The 15,540-nt window shown below is 32.2% G+C and overlaps 1 protein-coding gene across 1 annotated transcript in view; it reads right to left on the bottom strand.

The window, feature by feature from the left end:
• The window catches only part of LOC126888784 (phospholipase A-2-activating protein), an 85,073-nt gene that overhangs the window by 66,140 nt on the left and 3,393 nt on the right, over positions 1–15,540 (bottom strand). Inside the window, exons 2-3 of the mRNA XM_050657154.1 lie at positions 10,617–10,813; positions 3,125–3,361 (exon numbers count right to left, since the gene is read on the bottom strand). Of these exons, the coding sequence (XP_050513111.1) occupies positions 3,125–3,361; positions 10,617–10,813 (434 nt within the window). The remainder of the gene's footprint in view (positions 1–3,124; positions 3,362–10,616; positions 10,814–15,540) is intronic.

The following is a 15,540-nucleotide window of genomic DNA, read 5'->3' as shown; positions in this document are numbered from 1 at the left end:
TTGTCCGGGGGATTATTTGTCTGGGGATTTTTTGTCCAGGATTATTTGTCCTAGCTTCGTCCTAGCGTTATGACGTCACAAAATCGACCTTCCGGTCATTAAAGAGAAGCTAACCATTATAATAAAATTCCTCAGGTATAGTGTGCCTCACCACCTTCTACTATCACTAGCCGCCCCTGCTTTGGCAATAAATCAAAATAAAACAAAAATACCTAATACGCTCAAGAAAAAATACAGATATTGTGACACAGTTAAATATTGGCGAATGTGAGTTTGAAAAGGTAGAACACTTTCAATATATTGGGGTCTCAGTTATTAAGTTATTGGAGCTAATGATAGAAGCATAGTAATCAATGAAAGAATCCATGCAGGAAACAGAACCTACCGAAATACAACTTCCTCAAAGATAAGAAGCTTACTCAGAATACTAAACTGAAAATTTACAGAGCAGCGATTATACCAGTAATCACATACATACATACATAATCGACTGCCTCTTTTACCCTTAGGTGTCGAGGATTCCTCCTTTATATAATACTCTCTGCAAATTTACGCCACTTCTTCCTATCTGCTGCTAAAACTTTTGCTTCTTGCCACGATGTTCCTCTTTTCTTTCGTATTTCGTTTACACTAGTGTTCCAGCTTTTCCTTGGTCTGCCCCTCGTGCTTTTACCTACTGCTTTGGCCTCATATGTCATTTTCACTTGTCTGTCTCATTCTTATCATGTGTCCAGCCCATTTTAACTTCTTTTCTTCAACTTTTTCGTTGAGCGATTTTACCTGTAATTCATGTCTTATATCTTCGTTTCTTCTTTTGTGTAATCTTCTTGCTCCCACCACTTTTCTTAAGTATCTCATTTCTGTAGCTTGAAATCTTTTTCCTTGCCAGTAATCACATATGGTGCTGAAATAATGCGCTTGACAAAGAAAGATGAAGAAATATTGAGGATAATACAGAGAAAAATCATTCCGAGAATAGCAGGCCCAATAAACTTAGGTAATGATAAATTTAGAAATCTGATGAACTATGAAGCAAGAGAACTTTTGAAAGGAGAAGACATTGTCAGGTTTATCAAGGCACAGAGACTCAGATGGATCAGACATATAGACCATAGAAATCCAGACACAGTTATCAAGAAAATCACCAAATAGAGACCTTTATCAGGCAGACCATGAGGAAGGCCAAAAACGAGATGGGAGAACCAGATCATTGCGGAACTTAAGAAGATGGGAATTACAGAATGGACAACCCTAAGCAAAAACAGTAACGAATGGAGAAATATCGTAGAAAACGGCAAGTCACACAACCAATTGTAAAACCAAAATGTTAATGCGCACTGATTCTCCACGACAAATGAATCAGAAGAGCCCAAAGAGGATTGCAATCACTCCGCTACGAGTGTAGATGTCAGGATGATGATGAAACTACCAGTTCATAAATCTTTCTTCGTGAATTAAGGTAAAGGTTTATTCTTCTCTTATAGATGATAAAGTAGTTTCTAATTTGGTCAGTCGTACAAAAGTATATAGTTCCTCTAATCGGCTTAGCTCAAGCTGGGCAGCTATTTTCGGTAGCCTCTAGACTAATAGTATTTATGAGTGACAGTTTTATGGAGTTCAAAATGTGATTTCGTATAAGGGTCATTCCATTTCAAATCACTCAATTTTGGACCAAAAAAAATTTTGGACCTCCGATTTGTCTGAAAATTGGTATATAGCTTCTGCGGGACGTAAAAATAAGATATTTAAGGTCAAAAAATCTTCTTTTTTCTCAAAATGTTATTTTATGCGATTTTACAGTGATTTGGTGTTTATTTATACAAATTTGCATTTTCTATCGTAAAGTATCAATGGAAAACATAATATTTTAATAGAAGGGACTCAAAAATGTCATTATATGGCATTATAACAAGTTACTTTGATTCAAAACAAGTTTTTGATCAAATTTTATAGTGTAGAAAACGTTAAAATACCGTTTTTTACATTTTTCTCCATTCCCAAAATACATCATAATCGATTTGGCTGAAAATTTGCCCACATATAGACAAAACAGGACTTTAAGTGGTGAGAAGGATTTGAATTATATTACAATACCAAAAAAGTTACATGCAATATTATAGTCAAAAATATAGGCGTCTACTGTAAGTACAATTAACTCGAAAATATTGACCTCACGACAAAAACTGTTAAAAAGAAATTGTAATAATTGTAAATACGATTTATTTGGAACAATTTCAGTTCCGAACATTTTTGTCGAAAAGTTAAAAATGGTGGAGATATTGAGCAAAACAGGTTCTCCTTTAAAATCAAGATGGCGGCTAACGTAACGGAGGAATTCATTCGTGATTTTAAATTTAGGCTACTATTGACTCCCCTAAAGATCAAAAAAATAAAATTTTGGGCAGCTCGGCATTCTAGGTCAAATGCTATCCCGACTGGCCTAATATATACTTTTGAGGCTGATATTACTGCATGTAACTTTGTTGGTATTGTAATATAATTCAAATCCTTCCAACCACTTAAAGTCCTATCTTTTGGCTATCTGTTGGCAAATTTTCAGCCAAATCGATGATGATGTATTTTGGGAATGGAGGAAAATGTAAAAAACGGTATTTTAACGTTTTTTACACTATAAAATTTGATCAAAAACTTGTTTTGATTCAAAATAACTTGTTATAATGCCATATAATGACATTTTTGAGTCCTTTCTATTAAAATATTATGTTTTTCATTGATATTTTACGACAGAAAATGCAAATTTGTTTAAATAAACACCAAATCACTGTAAAATCGCATAAAATAACATTTTGAGAAAAAATAGAAGAAGAAGATTTTTTGACCTTAAATATCTTATTTTTACGTCCCGCAGAAGCTATATACCAATTTTCAGACAAATCGGAGATCCAAAATTTTTTGCCTGAGTGATTTGACATGGAATGTACCATAAACATTATTACAATTTACGCTGCTATTATACAAAATTCAGAGCTGGCGCAATAATATGAAATTATTGTAATTTCAAAACGAATCTATTCATGTAAATTTATTGCATTTAATGTGACATTATATTTTCCATAATATGTGTGCGGTATCCTTTAAAATTAAAAAAAATCTATATATTTACCTGATATAGATTGCAGTCTTTGACCATCTAATGACCAAACTCCTATAGTTTTATCAGCTGATGCAGTGACCACATTTCCATTACTAATTTGTATGACATACCACACAGCTGCTGCGTGCCCAGAAAATGTCTGTACTGGCTTTGAAGTAGATATAGATAAAGACCAGTATTTAGCTGTATTATCCCAAGAAGCACTGAAGAATGTATTGGGCTCAACACCTTTTGTAAGAGCACATACTAAAAGCAATATTATATAAAAATTACTTTAAAAACTCAAAATCACTGTTCAGAGGTGTATTTAAATGGGGTTTGCGATAAAGTATGTTTTCAGTAAGTAAGTGTGTTTTGAGAAGCACACACTACTAAAAATGGCACAGGTGTTTTAAATTATAATTTATAGTTATTAAGGGGGGTATGGTTTGAAATATTTAATTTTTTTTTATTATTTCAAATAAAAATGCATACTTTCAAGAATACTCTCTGAAAATTTCAGATTGATCGGAGTAAAATTACCCGAGATACAGAGTGTTGAATATCCCTACCTTCGACCCGCTTTGCCGCGGCTTCGCGCCAGCACGCTTGAGCGTAGTGAGAAACGTTAAACAACTGTTCGTCTTCTCTTTTGTAGATTACTCCGCAATTCAAAAAACATATTCCAATGTTCATCACTTTACGATTTGGCAGACAAATAAGAAGATGAAGATGCAGTTATCAAAACTTTAAACGCATTTTTCTCAAAACTGCTTATTCAAATGCAGTGGACATTGTAACTGAAAAACTACTTGACCGATCTACCTGAAATTTTGCATATATTTTCTTTAGACATTTCGTGAGGTAACAACGTCGAGATATTTTTCGTTGTGTGCTTATTTTTTGTTCAACAATATTAAATATGTTGGTTTTCACAAAAGTTCACAAAGTTCAAAAAATTCAAAAATCATTAAAAACAAAAAAACTCGACGTTGTTACCTCGTGAAACTCATAAGCTAATTAAATCTTTTTAAATTTTTGGTTTCGTATGATCCAGTGATGAGTTCTGATGTCCACCGCAAAATCCATTTTTTTTTGAGCTGCCTGCCAAAATTTGTCACCAATGGCTTATTTTTCAATATTTTGGATTGAATTTTTTCTTAAATATTCTTTGAATTGTACTTAATATATTTATTTTATTTAAAAATAAAATAATTCTACCATAGTTTGAAAAAAATTCACAAAAATGTGCTTCATATGTTGATTTCAATTCAACCCCCCCCCCCCCTAAAGGTACCAAGGGTATTATAAGGATAATAACGATTGAGGTCAATAGTGTATATACCGATGGCCTTTGGCCCGAGGGATATACGTTGACCGAAAGTGGTGCCTTCAACGTTTAATGTCCGACTAGGTTATTCTTTATATGCAAAAAATTTGAATGAATTTTGAATTAATTCGTTTTCAAATAAGTACATTTACCAGCAATAGTCGTAACGTAATTGTGGTAACCATAGTTTTACTTAGGTTGTTATTTGTCAACTTGATAGTATTTAACTACAATAGGAAAAATGAAAGAAGACCCATGAACGAACATATAAAACACGATGTATTTTCCTGTCACCATGTCACAAAGAAAATTGCCCAGCGCAAGTACATGTAATAATAATTATTTCATTTTTCCTACTGTAGTTATTTAAATTTAATACCCATTAATGACGTTAATATCCGACTGGTATATTATTTGACAAATAATGACATGATTTATTTTGAAAATAACGCCTTGCGCATTAAATTTAAATAACTAGTTAAATACTGTCAAGTTGACAAACAAAAACCCAAGTAAAACTATGGTTACCACAATTACGTTACGACTATTGCTGGTAAATGTACTTATTTGAAAATTAATTAATTCAAAATTCATTCAAATTTTTTGCATATAAAGAAGAATTTAGTCGGACATTAAACGTTGAAGGCACCACGGGTATTATAGATATAATAACGATTTCGGTCAACGTATATACCTCAAGCGTTATTATCCTTATACTACCCTTGGTACCTTAATAACTATATTTTTCAAAATAGCGCCCTAGGGCACTATATCATACTTAATTGACTTCGAAATCATGTCATTATTTGTCAAATAATATACCAGTCGGACATTAAAAATATTTATATATTTTGTTAATAATAACATGGCATTATTTTACTTGTTAATAATCAGATACCTATACAGATACATATACAAAATAAAGAACCTAAATAATGTGAACAACTTTGGTGGTGCCCATCCAGCTAGTAATAGAGGTTACCTCTGAAGAATTCAATAAAATAATCCTAGAAAGTTTGAATAGCATAGAAACTAGTAGAATACAAAATGGTGGAAGAGTGAATATTATATTGGTACCACAAAAATAGGCCAAATACATCACATAACAAATATTATAGAGATATTTCTAGAAGAGATACCAAAATCCTTTGATAAGGTGTGGCACAAAGGCTTATTACTAAAATTAAAAAGATATCCTCCCATCCAACATGTCTCTCTATTACAATCATATCTGGAAGATAACTTTTAGAGTTAAACAGGAAGGCGAATATTCAGCACTATGACCAATCAAAGCAGGAATCCCACAGGGCAGTGTTCTGGGATCAATACTATATTTATTATATACCTGTGAGATCCCTGTTACAGAAAATATTAAACTCGCTACATTTACAGATGACACTGCAATACTAGCAGTTGGTGAAACAGTCGAAGAAACAACTAGACACCTCTAAAATACAGTGAACAAAATAAACACCTGGAATAATAAATCGTGCAGAAAAATTGATAAAGGGAAATCTGACCATATCGATTCCACTTATAAAAAAATAAATAATCACCCAGTTAGAAAAAACGATAAAATCGTTCAGCACAAGAAAACAGTTAAATACCTAGGGCTACATTTGGATAGCAAATTAAAGTGGCAGGAACATATATCACAAAGAAAACTGAAGAACTAAGACTGAAATACAAGAAGTTATATTGGTTATTGGGTGGAAACCATAGGGGTAACCAGGGGGGTTTTGGGGGTTATAACCCCCCATTGGGATGTACTTTGAGCTCTATACGCTTAACACCATACCCCTCGAAGACCTTCCAGTAGTTGCAACCCCCTTTCCAGTAGTTGCAACCCCCCTTTCCAGTAGTTGCAACCCCCCTTTCCAGTAGTTGTAACTCCCCCCTTAGGATTATCCTGGTTACGCCTGTGGTGGAAACTCACAACTTACAATCAAGAACAAGGTATTAGTTTACAAACAAATGCTCCAACCAGTATGCTCCAATGCAGGGCCCCCGCTACCATATGTGCAAAGTGTGCAATGCACACCGGCGGCATCCTTTAGGGCCGCCAAAACCCGAGGTCAAAAATTGCAAAAAAAACAAACAAAAAACAAAAATTAATTTTAAAATAAAAGTTGAGAAATTAAATAGGGATTGGGTATAAATAGGAGAATAAGAGAAGAAAAACAGAATACTTCGGCCATATAATCCGAGGACCAAAATACCATCTACTTCGCCTTATAATACATATATATACATATAAATAATATATTTATTTAATTTAAAAATAAAATAATTCTACCATAGTTTGAAAAAAATTCACAAAAATGTGCTTCATATGTGCTATATGAAAAGTGGAGGGAAAGAGATAAATTGGTCGAAAGAAACATTCATGGTTGTGTAATATTACACAATGGTGTCGTTCCACAGTAGAAAAATTATTTCACGCAACAGCCGATAGAGAAGGCTTTGAGGAACTTGTAAACATTATGATGACCAACGTCTGAATACGAACACGGTACATAAAGAAGAAGAAAGTATAAATACACTCGAAATTTTATTAGTATATCAACCAGTTACTGCGGATTCCTATTTGTGAGAACGTATCAGAAGTCAGACATTTTAATTTATTTTGTTATGATTATATTCTGTTTGTTTCTTTTTGATATTTTAGTCTAAAATATATTTAAAGCATCAGTTAATAAAATAATTATAGTCAGAATGATTGCCAATATTCGAAACGAATAAGCACTAAAAGAAAAAGTCTACAAATAATAATATGTAGTCCATTTAGTCACGGTTTTTACTGTGAATTTTAAGAACCGCTTGGATTGATAGGAAATGTGGCATACACATAGCTAATATGTCAAAAAAGAAAAATAATATTGTGCCGATGTGTGCTTTGCCCTGGGGATGAGTTTCACTCATTCTCGAGGGTGAAACAACATATGTTCAAAATAAGTCCGGAATTGGATAAACTGACTAATTCTAAGCAACATTATTTGTTCTATAGAGTTTTTTCACTTATTCAATACTTTTCGAATTATTTGCGAGTGAATATGTTCATGTTTCAACAAAAAACCCCGTTTTTAGACGGTTTTTTTTTTCGCAAGTAACTCAAAAAGTAAGTATTTTATCGAAAAAAATTCTCTTAGTAAACATATAGCTTACAAAAAAGTGAAAAAAATAATTTATATATGAAGTTTGTAAACCCAGTAGAAGTAGAAGCAGAGTTGTAGATAATGAAAAGTAGGTTCTCATTACATCTTCTTTACAGTGTTTAAAAAAAACTATTTTTAAAGATTAAAAAAATTAACATTTTTATCTTTAGTTTTGCTTTTTAAAAAAGTTTCTAGAATCAGAAGTAAGTAAGTTACAATCAACATAAAGTTGGTCCCTTTTTTGGTAAAAAACACCCCCAAATTAAATTAATCGTTACCGCTTTCCCATTTACTTTATATACATGTGTATTGTTTATATGATCTGTAAGTTTCATTGGTTCAAAGTGCTCATTTTTGAAAAAATTCTCTTTTAATCTTGAAAAAAATTCCGTTTTTTCAAAATACCTTAAAAATTATTAGTGATACTAAAAATCTCATGCAGTAAAAAAATGTAGATTTTGCTTTTCTGAACATTTTGGGGTCCTTGTTTTCCTGTTACACAAAAATTGGCTGTTCAAAATTTGCATATATACTCGTGGTTAGTGCAAGCCCTTTTAACTACATACTTTTCAAAAATAAGTATTTTGAACCGATGAAAGTTCAGATCGTATAAACAATGCATACGTAAAGTAACTTGTGGTTAATCGGTAACGATTAATTTTATTTGAGATGCATAACTTACATAACATTATTTTGAGCATAACTTACTCACTTTTGATGTTAGAAACTTAAAAAAAAAAACAAAAATACAGCTTCTATTAAACACTTTAAAAAGTTGTTATGAGTTTATAAGTGAGTTGTTATAAGTGCTTGATTTTTTGGTTATTTCACGTTGAAATATTCGATTTGGAATTTTACAAAAAAGAACCTACTTTTCATTAACTACAACTCTGCTTCTACTGGGTCTACAGACTTCATATATACAATATTTTCACTTCTTTATAAGCTATACTTTGCTAAGAACATTTTTTTCGATAAAATACTTTTGGAGTTATTTGCGAAAAACCGTCTGAAAACGTGTTTTTTTGTTGAAAAATGAACATATTTACTTCCAAATAACTCGAATTAGAAAGGTATTGACTTTAAAAGTCGGAGGTTTGGCAATAATTTACCGTGAGTGAATGGAACAAATATAATATGAATTCTAAAGTTCAATTTTTTGCTTTATTTCAAGCACCTACCTACCTAAAAAATAAAGGAACATGAACCAAAATGCTTTAAGGGGCGCCAAAATTCTTTTTTGCACACCGGCGCCAGTAACCCTTACGGGGGCCCTGCTCCTATGGTTTACAGTAATGGGGCTATACTAGTTAGAGTAACTATGCTTGCCTTCAAAGAGTCCAAAAGCGAATACTAAGAAATATAGTGAACACTCCATGGTATATCAGCAACAAAGACCTACATAAGGAACTTGGTATAACAACATTTAAAAAAGATTGCCAAGGATCACGAAAACTGACTCTACAACCATACAAACAGGGAAGTGTTAAAACTTTTAGATAATCAAGACCTAGTCCGCAGGCTAAAACTCGCCAAACCTTTTGAACTTGTGTGATAGTGATAAATGTATAAGTATACTACATTCGCTCTCGCGAGATTTTTTTTGACACTGACGTTAGTAATTTCTTTTTTGAAAAATTCAGTTGTCAGAAGTGACTGGAAATTACTACAAAACCAATGCACCTGCTCATATCCAATATTATTAATAGTAAACAGACATAAAAATAACATAAACCTTACGCCAATCAATAATTATTTATTTAAACCATTATAATGTATTGATAGCAAATGAGAAAATTATTTATTGTACAAAATAAAAATATTTTGTAGAAATAAACTTCACAAAATTTTATGAGATTAGTAGACACTCCCACTATTTCTAATAATTCTTCTTTTTTTAATGAAAGATTAAGTTGATTTGAGTTGATTTTAGCAGTTAATAGTGTGAGGTAGGAATTTTTGTGTTGTATGTTTCCTATTCCGAATGTCTCAAAAAAAATCTCGCGAGAGCGAATGTAGTATATCAGTTTAAATTCCTAGGAATTCCTAGAAACCGTTGGGAATACCTAGGACAGTACAGTAGAAGTTTAAGTTAAACGTAAAATGCTGGTTAGTTTTAAGATTAGGTGCATTGTTAATTTAATAAATAATAAAAAAAATAATCAGATTAATATTGGTGTACACATGTATATCTCTTCATACACATCATACAGCTGCCGTCACTGAATATTTTATACCTTCAATTTTACATTGTAATACTGTAAAATCGCAGTAGAAGTTTAACTTAAACGTAAAATCCTGGTTAATTTTAAGATTAGGTGCATTGTTAATTTAATAAATAATAAAAAAAATAATCAGATTAATATTGGTGTACACATGTATATCTCTTCATACACATTGTACAGCTGCCGTCACTGAATAGTTTATACCTTCAATTTTACATTGTAATACTGTAAAATCGCAGTGTCGTAAGGATTTGCTAAACGTCTAAAGTGCTTGTCAAAAATTTCTCATATATTGAAAAATACAATACAAAGCATTAAACTCAAAATGCCTACTCGTAGAATTCAACCTATTCTGGGCCCACCACTAGTAACATCACTTTGATGTAAAAGGTGCGTTTAAACAAGGTAAAAAGTCAAAAAATTGCCCACTATTCTCAGCTTCAAACGTTAGAAACAGTATGGTTGTATATTGCAGGCGAGATTGCCATTCTGTGAATTATCATAAATAAATCCTCATTTAGTATTTCACAGCAGTTAACAGCGATAATCTTCTACAAGTACCTGCCCAATACTACCTTGCACAGCCGCTGCCGTTGAAAGCGGCAACATCGTCAACAAAATTCTCATTTAGTTTGCATTGGCCCTATTCTCCGTATACTGAATCACATGTCTGAAATATGCTATAGATATGTAAGGGTGTAAACTATGCAATGGCTGCAGCTGTACATGTAAGAATTGAAAAGAAAACCATATTTAAACAATCTTGAAGATCCAGAGTGCCTTCTAATTTATTCCTTAATAGGGAGGTTTACCTGTGTTTGTATGTTCTCCTTTTATGGCATAGGTATGAAAGGGTTCTCCAGGTTTATGAATAAAAATAGCCTTATCATAGCCACCTGTAACAACCAGTCCATCGGGATATTCACTGCTGGGCTCCAAATATAGCACACTTCCAACAAAATTTTCATGGCTCTTATAAGTCATTACATCTTGATAAACATTCTGAATACTGAAAATAAGCAATAATGTTTTTTTTTGTATTTTATTTTATTATTTATTTACACGGTACCTCCCAATTATATCCAGAGAGGTTCTAAATTAAGAAAAAAAATCCATGTTTTCAAAAATACGCCATTTGGCGAAAAATCCCAAGACAAGTTGCAACAAGAAGACTGTATGTAATTTATTTAACTCAAAATACACTTTACTGATGTTTTTTTTTCGTGGAATTTATGGCTTTGGTGAGAACCAATTAGCCAGACTATGTTAGATTGTATAAATAGTTTGTGTAAATTGTTTCATAGTATCAAACTTGAGCATGATGTATTCATTTGTTTTGTTAGTAATATGTAGCATTAGTAAAGTGTAAGGTGTTTAATTTTTTTTTTCCTTCCGCGCTAGAGCATCAACCCGGTTCAACGCCGCGGAGGTTTTAGCCCTCTTTGTGTGTATGTTTTTATTTTTTTTGTTTTTATTTTTTTTTTCTTTTTTTTTGTTTTTTTTTTTTGTTTTTTTTGTTTTTTTTTGTTTTTTTTTTGTTTTTTTTTTTTGTTTTTTTAATTGGTTTATTTTTTTTATTATTTTTTTTTTGTATTCACCTTTTTTTTTCCTTTATTGCTTTACATTTAGTTTGTTTTGCAGAATTGCTTACAAAATTGGTTTTACTGATGTTAGAATATATAAAAAAAAATGTTTATTACATAAGTAAACATTGCTTTTCGCTTAAATTAAATGTCAAACAATCACTCATCTGCCTCTTGGCACTTTGAACGTTTAGTTTGCATGAAAAGCAATGTCTACTTATTAAATAAACATTTTTTTCTCTTTTTTGAGAGCAATAAAATGTATTTCGAGTTAAATAAATTACAACATACATTTTATTATTGTTTATACATATATTATTGTTTATATTAATGAATACAGAATTAAATAACCTTTTAAATGAGCTACTACAAGACCCCTATTCCCATTTAAAAAAATGATTGATTACATCATCGTGCTCAAATGGATGACATCACTATTATGGTATATACATAAAGAAAATCGTAATTTAAAAATGACCTGTCTCAGGATTTTTCTATAAATCGGCCTATTTTCAAAAAACTGAATTTATTCCATAATTTAGAACCACTCTGTATATGCATAAATTATTACAAATATCAAGTGATGCATTAAACATGAAAAATGGAGTAAACAAGGCAAATATCGGCGAAGCAGCCATATACAATAAAACAAATATTAAAATAAGATAAAATACATAACAAACAGAAATAACTTAAATTACAAGTTTATTTATATGTTGTCTACAAACATTCTCAGTGCATAGTAACAAACCAAAGTCTATCTTTTTCCATTTAGAATCATTCTATTCACTGGAGAATGCCTAAAAAAAATTTTGAGATGAAATTTAATTACAAAATTTTGAGATGGTTGAGTGACTCTAACTCTAGAGGGAACATTAAAATCAATTAGATACATCAGATCATTGCAATTTATTTTGGAATTCAGTATGTAAAAACAAAAGATCAGCATAAATCCGTCTGGAAGATAACTTAGGAAAGTTTAATGTATTTCTAATTACAGAGTGGATTGGCAACGTGGCATTGAAAGTGTTACAAGTGTTTGATTTTTCGCCAACGATAAACCCGAAAATTTCGAGAATTGTTGCGAAAATTAAATGTTAACTGACAGTACCAGGTGATTATAAAGTAAAGAACAATAAAATAAGTGTAAATCCACTGCGAAAAAGTGATATTCGGCGTTAAAAACAATACTGACAATAAGAAAAACAAGTAAGGTTATATTGATAAGATAAATAAAACAGCTAGTTCTACAGCTGAAGTCCGGTTCGAATATAAAGCGGTGTTGCCAAACTTCAATTAAAGCGAATAATCATTGGAAAGCGTAACTTAATAAAGTTTAGAGAGAAGCTGATTGCACTGAGAGGGGTGGATATTTCTGAAGGGTTGAACTGGATATTATCCCCTATCGCGGTGCAAAGAATATTCTCGCGAACTAGGGCAACATCAAGATAAGTGAAATCTTATAAATATGACAGACTCAGATGATACGTATTCAGGGGGAGGAAAAAGAAAAGCAGGAACTTGGGATGATGTATTCAAAAACTCCAAAAAAACCTATAGATCACCAAAAAAACGGGATGATTCAAACCCAGAAATGCTAGCCCAAATGATGGATTTGCTAAAAGGACTGGCTGAGGATACAAAGGAAATAAAAATCAACAGAAAAAGCAGGCGGAAATCATGAATATGCTAACTGAAGAACTAAAAGAGCTCAAAGAAGAACAAAAGGAGTATAGAAGAGAAATAGGAGAACTAAAACTAGCTAATGAAAAAGCGATTAAAGAGATAAATCAGCTGCAAAACCAATTAAGTAATACGAATATAAGATTACAAAAATTAGAAGGAGAAAAACGAAAAAGAAACATTGTGATTCAAGGACTTCCAATTGACACGGACAATCCCAATATACTAAAGAATAAAGTAGAAAGTTTCATAGACAAAGAAATGGGAGTTAAAGTAAGGGTAAACGATGCAAGAAAGCTGGGAGACACACCATGTCTAGTAGAGTTGGATAATAAATACGAAAAGTCAAAAGTAATGCAAAATAAAATGAAGCTTAACCAGCTAAGGGACAAAATATATGTAAATGATGATCTAACAAAAGACGAAAGGGAAATACAAGCCAAAATTAGAATAATGGCTAGAGAGCAGCGAAACAAAGGAAAAATCACAAAAATAGGGTACCAGAGATTAATAGTAAACAATGAACTATGGAAATGGAACAAAGAAAGTGGGCAATTGGAAAAAATAAAAGAAGACATCTCAAAAAACTAGAATCAGATGCAGACGAAGAGGAATCAACAAAGACGACACCGCAGGGAACACGGACACAAAAAAAAGGAAATCAAAAAACAAATTAATAAAATAACAGAAGAAATGGTAAAAGCAGCAACTTGGAATATAAGAGGATCCTATCAGGAAGGAAAGCTGAAGTATTTAATAAACGAAGTTAAGAAACGTAAGTTTGATCTAGTAGCTCTACAAGAGACAAAACAATTGGGGCAGAGTAGCCAGGAAATAGACGACTATATATTTTTCAATAGCGAAGGCTCTAACAGACTGCTGGGTACAGGTTTTATAATAAGTAAAAAATTGAAAGAATTTGTTTCAGACTTTAAAGCAATTTCGGACAGGATGTGCACTCAGATTAAAAGGTAAATACCAAAAAATAACATTTGTTAATATACATGCACCCTCGGAGGAAAAAGGAATGGATCTGAAAGAGCAATTTTATAGCAAATTAGATGAAGTATATGAGGCTATACCCAGGTATGATATGAAGATCATTCTAGGAGACGCTAATGCCAAAATAGGCAGAGAAGAAATATTGATGCCCACTATAGGCAAGCACAGTTTACATCCAGAGACTAACGAAAATGGATATTTCCTGGTAGATTTTGCCAAAGAAAAGGGACTTATAATAAAAAGTACGTACCACCAACGAAAGGACATTTATAAGGAAACATGGAAATCTCCAGACGGCCGTACAGTCAACCAGATCGACCATGTTTTAATTGAGAAAAACGAAGAACACTGCATAACAAAGGTGAGAACATATAGAGGACCTGATATGGACTCAGACCATTATTTGGTCGGAATATGGATGAAACAATTAGTACCAACTCTTCGAAACAAAAAGAGATTAAAATACGAAAGAAACAAACCAATCAGATTACAGACAGTATGTGAGCAAACGCTGTATGGACAAATTATTAACAACAAATTAGAGAGCATAGTGGATGAAAAGAATGTAGAATGCATGTGGGGAACATTAAAAGATGTAATTAAAGAAGCAGCAAATATTTCCAGCACCAACAACAACACAAAGAAAAAACAAAAAGAATGGTTTGATGAAGAATGTGAACAATTATTGGAAGAACGGGCCAAGCTACGATTAAAAATGATAACTCAAGGAACAAGAGAAGCGCAGGAAAATTACACTAAACAAAGAAATAGAACCAAAAAAATACTACGAGAAAAAAAAGGAAACATTATGAAGCTAAACTGAAAAATATACAGGAAAGCTACAAAAATAATCAAATTAGGAACCTGTACCAAGGGATAAAAAATGAGAAACGAGGGCACCAACCGAAAACTGTACATTATAATGACAAAAATGGAGAAATGATTATGGGTGAACCAGAGATATTAGAACGCTGGAAGCAGTACTTTGATGAGCTTCTAAATGGACCTGAAAAGACAGACGATAATAACGAGGAAACAGAGGATCTAGTAAATGAAATACAAAATCAACAGGGTGAAGAGCAGGCTCCGATTATAAGCGAAATTCAGAATATCATCGATAAATTAAAAATGAACAAAAGCCCAAGAAGCGACGGCATAACGGCTGAAATGATTAAATTTGGAGGAAATCAGTTAGTAGAGAAAATCCATAAACTAATTAATAATATATGGAAACAAGAAATACTACCTGAGGAATGGACAGAAGCAATACTGTGTCCTATTCACAAAAAAGGAAATATGGCTGATTGTCAGAATTATCGAGGCATAGCGCTGCTAAACATAACATAAAATATTGGCTATGCATATTAAAAACAGATTAACAACGAAGGTTGATAAAAGCATAGGAGAATATCAAAGTGGGTTCAGAAAAGGCAGAAGTACTGTGGATCAGGTCTTCACACTACGAGAA

Source organism: Diabrotica virgifera, chromosome 7 (assembly GCF_917563875.1).
Source record: "Diabrotica virgifera virgifera chromosome 7, PGI_DIABVI_V3a".
Taxonomy (NCBI): domain Eukaryota; kingdom Metazoa; phylum Arthropoda; class Insecta; order Coleoptera; family Chrysomelidae; genus Diabrotica; species Diabrotica virgifera.
Note: the sequence above shows the minus strand (reverse complement) of the source record. Positions and strands in the feature narration are given on the sequence as shown.